The 11,777-nt window shown below is 41.8% G+C and overlaps 1 protein-coding gene across 2 annotated transcripts in view; it reads right to left on the bottom strand.

Moving 5' to 3' along the window:
- Window positions 1-581: 581 nt before the first annotated feature.
- The window catches only part of TBL1XR1 (transducin (beta)-like 1 X-linked receptor 1), a 63,480-nt gene continuing 52,284 nt past the window's right edge, over window positions 582-11,777 (bottom strand). For both annotated transcript variants that reach the window (XM_014938835.1, XM_014938836.1), the window contains 9 exons: window positions 11,402-11,465; window positions 11,201-11,298; window positions 9,393-9,453; window positions 8,090-8,211; window positions 6,863-6,937; window positions 3,790-3,917; window positions 3,441-3,606; window positions 2,459-2,560; window positions 582-756 (listed from right to left, as the gene is read on the bottom strand). In XM_014938835.1, the coding sequence (XP_014794321.1) occupies window positions 730-756; window positions 2,459-2,560; window positions 3,441-3,606; window positions 3,790-3,917; window positions 6,863-6,937; window positions 8,090-8,211; window positions 9,393-9,453; window positions 11,201-11,298; window positions 11,402-11,465 (843 nt within the window). In that variant the 3' untranslated portion in view covers window positions 582-729. The remainder of the gene's footprint in view (window positions 757-2,458; window positions 2,561-3,440; window positions 3,607-3,789; window positions 3,918-6,862; window positions 6,938-8,089; window positions 8,212-9,392; window positions 9,454-11,200; window positions 11,299-11,401; window positions 11,466-11,777) is intronic.

Consider the following 11,777-nt stretch of genomic DNA (forward strand, 5'->3'; position numbering starts at 1 on the left):
TTTTTTTTTTTTTTTCCAAGGTGAAAAAAAAAAAGAAAAAAAAATATAAACAAGAAACTAATTCACTCCCTTACTTCATGCATCCGTAAACTCAACCAAAACAAAACAGAAAACCCAATGTTTAAAAGCAAAGAAAAAAACAAAACAAAACTACTGCTGCAGATTTCTGTAAGTCCATTTTCTCTGTACACACAAACTGCTCAACTACCGAGAAGGAAAACAAAAAAATACCCCCCAAATCCACTGCGGTCGTGGATTTCAAGGGAGGAAGGGGTAATGAAGGCTGCCATTAGGATCTTCTGAATTTGGTATGTATATGGGTCTGCTCTCGTATACGGTTTATTTCTCTCTCTCTCTCTCTTCTGTTTTTCATATCCAAAAAACCTTTAAATGTTATTTTGGGGCACAGCAGATTCCAGCACTTGGTGAACAGGATTCACAAGCTGTGACAAAACTCTGTCATCCTCTTCAGGGTGTAAATTCTTTTTTTTTTTTTTTTTTTTTTTTTTCCCTTTTTTTTTTTTTTTTTTTTTTTTTTTTTTTCCCCCTTTTTTTTTTTTTTTTTTTTTGTTTTTTTTTTTATATACAGTATATGTATATATTTCTTTTACGTTTGGCTGTAGTGGACTGGCCATGGTTCAATTGGGACTATAGCAGTACATGGGTCAGGGACAGTCATTTTGGCTATGTACACATTCATAGTCGGTCCATGGCTTCCAACTAGTAGCGCTATTTCCGGAGGTCTAATACACAAACCTGTAAAAAACAACAAAAAAAAAGGAGAGAAATTGCAACATCGCACCAATATTCCACGTTTATACAACTCTCTGTGAAATATCTGGGCAAAACCTACAGCAGAGATCGTACAAAAGTCACCTTGGATCTCTTAACATCAGACTGAGGGGTGGGAAATGTAGTAAAATCTAGTGAAATAAACTATAAATCTAGTAAAAGTTACGCTTTTAGTCATCAAACAGCTCAACTCTGCCTCTATTTGCTTAGTAGTTATTATTATTATATTTAAAACTGAGGGGATGAGGAAGGCTTTCGCCAGCAAACGATACAGAACCCAACATTTTTAAAAGAGCAAAAAACTAAATGGAAATTAATCTGTTTCCAGCACAATCAGCCTCTTGGGTCAAATTAGCTAAGGACTGTTAAGGTTAGGCAGTACGGATGTAAAAAGCTCCTCTGGGGTGGCAGGATCGCTTCTACTCAGGATGTGCCTTCAGCTTTGGTACCGTTTATGACCTTGTCTACACTTACAAAACTAAAATGATACGAAAGACCAATGAAAATGAATTCTCTAGAGTTTAAGTCTACTTAAAATTCAGAACTTCCTATTTTCTGTTCCGAACTCTACCCGAGCGATCTCACCCGCCCACCTGGAGCTGCAGGACAGGAAAATTCCTTCCTCACTCCCATTTTATGCTAATTTTCCCTTTTCCTTTAGGCTCTCTTCTCCTTTCATTTAAAACCATGGCAAAAGAGGTGCAAGCAAAAAAAAAATCCAACAATTGTACTCATTATGAAGAACTGCACGTTAGTATTTTACCGTGGGACGATGTCTGAAGAGCAGGAGGTGACACTAAACTACGAGATGCCAGAGGGTGTACATTTTATTCCCTACTTCTTCTAAGCCCCATAAGCAGACTGGTATTTACATACAGCTCCTGTCATTTTTAGGAACTTTTTAGTTATGAGCATTCAGAAATTTGGACCTTGCTTTGCTGTTGAATATGATGCAGAAGAGATTTCATTCCTATCAGGCATTAAGATAATATCACCCACACTGAGTGTTTTCACTGGAAAAGGGTAAAGAGGCAAAAATTAACTTGTTTCCAGGCTACAATGAAAAGACCTTGTAGAGAGGTCGGGGTGGGTCTCTTCTCCCACCTCACAGGTGATAGGACAGGAGGAAATGGCCTCAAGTTGCACCAGGGGAGGTTCAGATTGAATAGCAGGAAACATTTTTTCACAGAAAGGGTTCTGAAGCCTTGGAATGGGCTGCCCAGGGAAGGGGTTGAGGCACCATCCCTGGAGGTGTTCAAAAGCCGGGTTGACCTGGTGCTCAGTGACATGGGTTAGTGGTGGCTTTTATCAGAGTTCAGTTGATGGTTGGACTCGATCTTAAAGGTCCCTTTCAACCTGGAAAATTCTATTATTCTATTCTATGACCAGCCACAACGAACTCATTTCCCTGGAAAGCCCCAGTGGGGACAGAAAAGTTAAATTAGATGCATCTTCACCTTCTGAGATATTTGGAGGGTTTAGAACAGTAACGCGTTAAGCTGGAATAAAGACATTCTCTTTTCAACGAAACACCTTTATATGTGAAAATCCACACGTGATGTGGCTGTATTAAATTTCAGCTAAGAAGGAAATTTTGTCTCATTGTTAGTCAAAAGATTTGCACAAGATACTTGTTAGAACATCAGCCCCGTCAGGCTGCACTTACTGAACCATCTGAAGCACTTGCTCCAACTTTGTCTCCTGCTGCATTCCAGCAAACCTCAAAAATCCCTCCTGTTCCCCGGTAACTGTGAACTAGGGCACCTGTCTGAAAAGGGACAAAACAGGTAATTAATATAACAAAATCCACGCAGATGAGTAAAATTGGGACAAAGTTTAAAACTTCCCCACTGCTTTTAAAAGCTGGAACTCTCAGAAATGGTCCAGACGAGACTCATGGACAATCTCAGCACTTGACAAACCCAAATATTGCCTCCACCTCTTGTGTTTGACAGGCAAAACCTGGGATGGACACGATCACTTCCAATTACTAAAATGAGCCTTTCAGAAATTAATATCCAATTCTCAGTAGCCAGAGATTAAATCTTGCCCAACAAGGTCTTTAGATTTTCATTCGCAACCAGCCCTTTTTTTGCCAGAAATAGAAAACAAGTAATAGCGTCGTTTCTTAGAAAATAATGTAGAAACATTTTGTCATTATCGTCTTCTCTCACTTCACATATTCTTGTTTTTCAGGGAAATTCAATGAAATAGCTGATATTCAATGAATATCAGAGTTGTATGTCTACATCCAGTCACCCTTTTTCACAGCAAACCTGTTTTATCAGGAGTTTAAAATTTAAGAGTTGACGAGGACAATTTTTGGATGCAACTTGCTATTAGAGACACTTTGTTGAATATGTTTTGTTGGTGGTTTTTTGGTTGTTTTGGTGGTAGTTTGGGGTTTTTTTGCTAAGTCAAGACAATGTAAAGACAACTATTAGTTTGCCATAGATCAAACCCTTAAAGAGAGAAAATAAATGTACATCCATTAAGAGAAGGAGCCTTAGAACAAAGAGGAAGCGAACCAGCACGTTAGGAAGGGCAAAGCCCTTGGTGGCCCCAAACATGATGGAGAAACAAAGGCTGGAAGGATCCTGATGGAAAGGACCAAACCCCAAACTGGTGAAGGGAGGGAGGAGCCGTACCTGTGTGTTCCAGATGTGCACACATTTATCAAAGGAGCCGCTGGCCAGGTACCTGCCGTCAGGACTGAAAGCTACACTGTACACAGGTTCTTGATGCTTCGTCAGAGTGTGAATACAAATTCCTCTGTCTACATCCCATAACCTAACAGTAGAATCAAAGGATGCACTGCCAAGGGGAAAAAAACCCACAGATTAATTACATCTCAATTTGGCACCTTTTTTCTTTCTAATATAAACAGAACACGACAAAGTATCCTACGCGCTTCAAAACAGTCTGCGAACCTACACACATAAAAAATGAAATAAAAATAAAGCTTAAGAGGAATTTAAAACCAGGATTAAATAGTACCTTGCTAACATAAGATTGGCATTTGGATTATTTGTTCCTGGTCCTGTAGGACTCCATTTGATAGTATAAATTTCTTTGTTGTGTGCTTGTAAATCATGGACACAACTGTCTTGTTTCATACTCCAGATCTACGACAAAAAAGGAACAAAAAGCAAAGACATTGAGCACAATATTGCACTAAAATACATTTTACATCTTTCTTCTTTATTATTTGCAGTCCGACTGCTACCTTTTAGGCCACTCAAAATATTTGCTACGATTTGCTAAGTTTCTAGAGTAATTATTACAAGTATTATTCCAGTACCCTCCCTTCTCTGAGTTATAAGTACCTGACGGGGTTAATGAGTAATAAAGGTACCATCTACAGAAATCAAGCTGCATGTGCTAATTACAAGCCCCTTGAACAGCGCAGGGATGACAACAGATGCTAAAATGAGAAGAGCAATATGTGTATGTTCACCTCTGAGTTGACAAAGTATCACAGTCCTATTTTTAAATTAACTTCTTGCCAGGCAGATTGAGTGAAATAAAGGGAGAGAAGAGAAATTTAGACATTTTCTGTTTTCTTGCAGCGCCATCGATGCCCAACAGCAAAAAAGCAACATGGCATTTTCCTGGAGCTTCAGGGTTTGTGTGGCCAAGTGCTTGCTCAGTGCATCAGACAACAGAGGGGTTCCTCAGGACTCCAACTCCTGCACAATAACCTTCAGCCAACAAAATAACTTTATTCTATCCCGAGTTTGCATTGCACACAGGAGAGAAGGCTTTTGTACCTTTTCCTAAATGTGAAACTCGATACAGTAGTTAATCACCTGAATGCTTTTTTTTAATGATACTTGTTTTAGCAGTGCTTTTAGCTCCTCTTTTATTAGAAAAAGGCAACAGGAGCATGTTTAAGCCCAACTGCATTTAAGATGCAATCGAGGTGTATGTTGAAATGAAGGATGCTTTTCGGAACTGGTGCCTCACTGAAGGGGAAGTCTATTTTCAATAAGCAGACAGAATTAAAATCGTATTTCCAGCTTAAATTAATGGGATTGAAATCTAGCTCCTCTTCTCAAACTAGGATAGATGGAAAAGAGTCTGTATTAGCCCTAGAGAATTATCAGGTGGCATCAAAAGAGAGAAAAATAAGTAAAGAAAGAAAGAGATGAGTAGGCGCCTTCCACACACTTCAAAATTTGACATTGACTCCTACTGCCATTGAGAAGTAAGGGATCTACAAGTGTTTAGTAGACTTATCTACAAGCAATCAGTCTCCCAGTTAATCCAGGACAAAATCATAACATTCTTTCCAGGCAGGGCCGAAGTCAAAACAGCAACCAAGAGGTTATCTGCCTGAGCCCACGAAGTTCTCAGGTGTCACCTCTCCACTCACCCAGAGGCAGCAGCAACAGCTTGAGCTCTAGATTGCAAATTCATCCTACCTGGGTTTCAGCTGCCTCAGTTTTAAATACCCAGCTTAAACTGGCTATTTTGGACTTAAATTGGCTGTTTTGGGCTATTTTGACTCCATCCATTGCCAAGGGAGAACAACTTGATGTTCTCAAGGTTTTACTCATCAATTGACTTAGCCACTTAACTTTGGAAAGGCTGAATTGCTCTTCAATGGCAGTGGACACTGTGTTGACTAAAGCTGCCTGGACACCCAGGTTTGGACTGGAGGACCCCTCTCTGTCAGGGAGGGTAGTGATAGGATGAGGGATAATGGTTTGAAATGAGGGAGACACTGGCCCAGGTTGCCCAGAGAAGCTGTGGCTGCCCCATCCCTGGAGGGGTTCAAGGGCAGGTTGGAGGGGGCTTGGAGCAACCTGGTCTGGTGGGAGGTGTCCCTGCCCAGGGCAGGGGGTTGGAACTTGATGATCTTTAAGGTCCCTTCCAACCTGAACCATTCTATGATTAATCCTTAAACATTTATATTTAGATGAAGTGATTTCCACTGCAAGCACTGGACTGTGCCAGCACAGGAGGGGACATTGGGCTACTCACGAAGCCATTCCTGGTCTCTGATCAAACTACAATGAGCAAGATGGAAGTAACTGGCCCAAGGGCTACTTGTGGTATCTTTGGATGGGTGCCTAGTGCACCTTGAAGTCACATGTATAAATTACAGCATCCTCTGCATTGACAAGTTTCCCCAGTCCTATGACAAAGTAGGTTGCTATGAATTATTTGGAGGAAAAGTGCAGGTGTGACTGAGAACTGCAGAACGACTGGCAAAACCAAGGAGTGAACAGAGTCTCTTAAGAAACAATACACCAAAGATTTTAACTAGAAAGAGGGGGAAAACAGAAGGAAACCAGGAAGGGAGGTGGTCACCCATTCTTGCACGTGATTCAGCCTGGAGAAGAGGAGGCTGAGGGGAGACCTTATTGCTCTCTCCAACTCCCTGAAAGGAGGGTGTAGAGAGATGGGGGTCGGTCTCTTTTCTCAAGTCACAGGCGACAGGACAAGAGGAAATGGCCTCAAGTTACACCAGGGGAGGGTCAGGCTGGATATTAGGAAAAATTTTTTCACTGAAAGGGTTCTCAGGCATTGGAATGGGCTGCCCAGGGAGGTGGTGGAGGCCCCATCCCTGGAGGCGTTCAAAAGACGGGTTGATGTAGTGCTGGGAGGTCTGGTTTAGTGATGATGCTCCTTGTTTGTTGTGCGGGTGTCTATTTTTGTCAGTTAGGTTGACGGTTGGACAAGATGATCTTTAAGGTCCCTTCCAACCTAGAAGATTCTGTGATTCTGTGTTACACAACATGCAGCACTCCAACTCTTCTGTTTAACCAAAAGCAACCATCGAGTGTGACAGCTTAATGCTGAATGACCCAATTCTGTAAACAGTGAAAAGCACCTAATAAATCACGCTCTGAGTCGCAGAGTGGCAGCCTCTAACGAGCTCCCTGGACCAAAGCTTGGCTCTGATTAACAAGGACTTGCTAGGATTGCCTGATCTTGTTACATTGAAAAAGAACCAATATTAGACACCAGGGGAAATACAGCCATAGCTCAGGCAATCCACCAGTGATGGTGTGTCCTCCAGAGCCCTGCACGGCCAAGAGCCAGTCCCAGAGCTCCCAGTTACCTTTAGAGTCATGTCGTCGGAGCAGGACGCCAGAAGGTTACCAGTTGGATCCCATTTGATTGCATTTACTTCATTCTAAAATTGAACAGGGAGAATAAAGTTGGAGTCTTCACTTCCATTACAACTGACAGCTTACAAAAGATAAAGTTGGACGGATGTTATGAGTATTTGTGTAATTGTCAGTGTTTTAACATTTCATTTTCATTCCTAGCTTTGCCTTCAATAACAACAGCTTTTTGCTACCTGTTCACCCCGTTTTCCTGGGTCTGCTCTTGCACAACGTAGGCTGTGCGTAGGAAAGTCCTAAAGTTACCATCTTTCTTCTTCTAAAGAAGATGTACAACTACAGGTTGGGTGGAGAATGGCTGGAGAGCAGCTCTGAGGAGAAGGACTTGGGAGTGCTTGTAGGTGAGAAGCTCCACATGAGCCAGCAGGGTGAGGGAGGTGATTCTACCCCTCTGCTCTGCGCTGGTGAGACCCCACCTGGAGTGATGTGTCCAGATTTGGAGTCCTCAGCACAAGAAGGACATGGACCTGTTGAAACGGGTCCAGAGGAGGGCCAGGAAAATGATCAGAGGGCTGGAGCACCTCTGCTGTGAGGACAGGCTGAGAGAGATGGGGTTATTCAGCCTGAAGAAGAGAAGGCTCTGGGGGTGACCTTATAGCAGCCTTCCAGTACCTGAAGGGGCTCCAGGAGAGCTGGGGAGGGACTCTGGATCAGGGAACGTAGTGATACGATGAGGGGGAACGGTTTCAAATTGAAAGAGGGGAGATTTAGATTAGATACTAGAAAGAAATTCTTTGCTGTGAGGGTGGTGAGAGCCTGGCCCAGGTTGCCCAGAGAAGCTGTGGCTGCCCCAGCCCTGGAGGGGTTCAAGGGCAGGTTGGAGGGGGCTTGGAGCAACCTGGTCTGGTGGGAGGTGTCCCTGCCCAGGGCAGGGGGTGGCACTGGATGACCTTTAAGGTCCCTTCCAACTCTAACCATTCTGTGATTCTAAGAACAATTATCACTTTTGCTGTGCAACACTGTGCATAACTGTTCTAATTAACAACAGCAACTACAGTTACCATGTGACCTTAATTACAACTGCGTGCACATGTCTATCTATTGCCTGTTGCCAGAGACCAGCCATTACACCAGTGCTCTATACTGGTGAACATACTGGGTCTCCAATCTCTCATTGACAAAAATATCACATAGCAACCCCCCAATTTTCCAGTACTTACTGTGTGCCCCTGGAAGGTTTTGATGGGCCTATCTTGTCCTAGTTTACAGACATGAATACACATGTCCGTACTGCAAGAGGCGAATGTGTTGTTACTCTGCCAATCAACATCTAATGCTGGTGCTAAAAGAAAAAGAAAGATATTTTAAAACTCTGTTACAGATTCTGCAGGAGTTTGATTCACAACTTCATCATGCACGGTCCTAGAACAAATGCCAACAGGAAGAAAACACTCATTTTACAGCCTTTCTAATGATGAAACGCTACGAACAGGGAGAAATGCAGCCAAAACCCGTCTTGCACAAAGAAATGAAACAAAATTTAAGAGAAGTAATTAAAACCTGGAATATATCTGATGCAGTTACAGAGAAGACAGTGCTGTGGTTCAGCCACCTATAAATAAACCTCAGGAGTCAGCACAGGGAACGGGTTGCCACAACTTAACACACCGTTGTGCGTGAACTCATCTCCACTAACAGCCCGTGCTGAGAGATGGCAGCCAGTGAAAGGCAGTGATTGATTTCCTTTCTTAATTCCGGCATTATAAGGTGTGGTAACTTGAAGCTTAATCACGGGCAACGTATTCCATTTGATCAAGCCAAGATATTTATGGTGGAGAGCACAGGAGATGGCTTGGAGTAAATCACAAATGGATGGGTTTGATTGTTGTCACGCCACCAAACACGTAGCGCGAGCGGAATAAAAAGTGTAAACGAGATACATTTCTTAAAGGCTCTTCAATACCATGTTCCTCATCCTCCCTGCTCTGTTTTCCAGCTGATCCTGGCAGGCTGGCACAGCAGGCAGCCCACAGAGGGATTTCTCTCACCTCCCGAGAGGCTGCACTCTCATCCCAGCTGGCCAGGGACCAGCCTTTCAGCTGGTTGGTGGCCAAAGAAACTGGGGACAGCGCAGGACAGAGGGACAGGAGCTGGGATTACTGCAGCAGGAGGATGACACCCAGCCCTCAGCTGATGAACACCACTCCTGTGTGGCACACCCACTCAATTTGTCTGCTACTGCATTACTCCCAGTCAGTGATTTTTGGATTATCTCTCATGACTTTCATAGAACTGTAATAAAATGGTGAGTTATACAGTTATAAAAATCAGAACAAGTCTATCTTTGTCTGCATTCTTAAAATTCCTAAGGCTACAAATACAGGAGTCAGAATCCAAAGACTGCCTGTAAGATGTTTAAATGGTGTAAATAAGCTCCATAAACTTCAGATTTTTTTCTTTAATAAATAACACTTTTTCAGTCTTTTCAGGTGACAATCCTGACTGATCCAAATCAAGACTTACCAGAATGGAAAGGAAACTGCTGTTTGGCTTCGCCAGTGTGGGCATCCCAAATAATTGTGGTCTGTATTAAATAGAAACAAACAATAAACAAATTTGTACAAATTGCTAATTTCCACACAACTACCACCATTCACACATATCAGACTACCCAGCCTATTCCCCACAGCCCAAACCTGCTCTCGATTCTGTATTTCTAGTGTTTCACCCAGTACTGAAGGAAATTGTAGGTGTACAGAGAACAAGGTGTTTATCACAAAATCTTGGGGTCTGGAGGGAAGGAGGGGGGTGTGGGCTCTTCTTTTTTTTATATAAACAAAGATTAAATAGATTTCTCTCCCTAGTCCTACTTATAGTCTCATAATCTACTCCACACACCTGTTTTAACTTCAAATACTTGTATCCTCAAATTGTAATTTCAAACACTCAGTTGTCCCTAAGGAGATCTTTGTATCAACAAGAAGTCTCAGAGTTAAGAATCTGAAAGATTTGATTTAAGGGTGTAATTTTGTTCTGAGTTCTTCTCTGCCAAAACTTTTGATATCTTCCTGATGAAAGAAATCTTACATGACAAAATTAGTATTTTATAATCACTATATTCTGTGCCAATGTTCCTGACCTGCCTTGATGATCATTGAAAATTCTGACACAGAATTTGGTGGAAGCATGAACTGACCACACAAATTATTTATGGGCAAAGAAGTGTAAGGTTGAGCCAACCTAATGCAGAGTATTTTTCAAAGCATAATCTCTGCTGCTTTATCCAAGGAGTTTTATTGACTGAAACGACGAGGCTTCTATCTCCTCCAGAATATTTTTTTCTGCAAATTAAAGCTGTATCTCCACCAAAGATTTAAACCTGGCATAAGCCATTACAGCTGCCAAAAGAAGAAACCCATCCTTTCTGTGCTTTGAGATATTTACTTTTCCTTCCTTTGTGCTAGCACATGCATTTGTAAAGGTGGGCACTAAAGCAAACCAGGTTAAACGCGTGCAGGAAAAATATAAAATTAAGAAGAAAATCTATTCCTTTCCAGTGGCACTGCCAGTTTTAAGCACTGTGGGCTTGTGGCTTTACTGAGCCTGCAGTTTTCTGGCCTCACTAAGAGAATAACTGTGTTTATTTCTGCACCTTGAATCAGTTACAGAGGAAAGTTTAACTCTTCTTACTCTTTGAATAGTCTATTCTATCCCTTGAACTCGTCTTCAGCTTATTCCTCAGAACTGTGTGCCCTTCCTACCACTCACAACATCTCTCACACTAACAACACCTTTGAATTTGAAGACCTTGTGTGCCTTTAAGTTTGTTTAGAGATGGGAAATAAAACAAACAACGAACTTCATGGCTGTACACCACTGGCACCTCCTCAGTCAGACACATTGACTTTCCTTAGGTTCCAGCTCTAACCTTTTTAATCAATTATTCTCAGGCTCGACCGATACCCAAATCAGACCCCACCTACTCCTCCTGTATGATTATTTTGCTGAGGCTTTGCGTAAAGTGCTTCACTAAATTTTAGATGATTTGGTTTTACAAAGGTTTAATGTTCCTGCGTTCAATGCACGCGCTTCCCAATCCACCCTAACCTAATTGGGAAGAGATCCAGGGACACTGAAATCCCATAAATTAAAATATCTCGATAAACAACTATAAAACACAAGGAAACAAAGCGAGCACAACAAGTTCTTTGTAAGTACACATCTACGTCCCACGCCTTTAATTTACTCACTTTCTATAGCTTTGCTATTATCTTACAATTAGATTATAACGGTGAAGGAAAGAATTTTAATTTTACCAAAGATTCTCTCACCTTGTCCACTCCTGCACTTAAAATGAAGTTTCCTTTCTTGTTCCATTTTAACGCAAATATAGGACCTTTATGTTGCCCTAAGGTGCTGGCAAGATTACCTGAAAATTTATATTGATATGAATACATTAAAAAAAAATAAAAAACTATGCTGTGAGCCACAAAACAGGAAAATATACTGGAAAGTAAAAGTATTTCACTTACCATCTTTAGTCCATATCCTTGCAAAGCCGTCGTAAGACCCAGTTGCTAGAAGTGTACCTTCACTCTGCCAACAGAAAGATTATTTGATTTATTATTTTTAGTGTATAACTCAAGGCTAGAGAGCACAAAGCAAGCTTCAGGTAGAATACAGCTACGTAAGATTCATATTATTTATTCCATTGAGTACAACTTATTCAAAAGAAGTCCCCAAAGTACAACACAACTCAAAACCAGACATACAGACTGGATCAATGGGCCAAGGCCAATGGGATGAGGTTTAATAAGGCCAAGTGCCAGGTCCTACATTTTGGTCACAACAACCCCAGGCAATGCTACAGACCTGGGGAAGAGTGGCTGGAAAGCTGGCCGGAGGAAA

Source organism: Calidris pugnax, unplaced genomic scaffold (genome assembly GCF_001431845.1).
Source record: "Calidris pugnax isolate Ruff unplaced genomic scaffold, ASM143184v1 scaffold52, whole genome shotgun sequence".
Taxonomy (NCBI): Eukaryota; Metazoa; Chordata; class Aves; order Charadriiformes; family Scolopacidae; genus Calidris; species Calidris pugnax.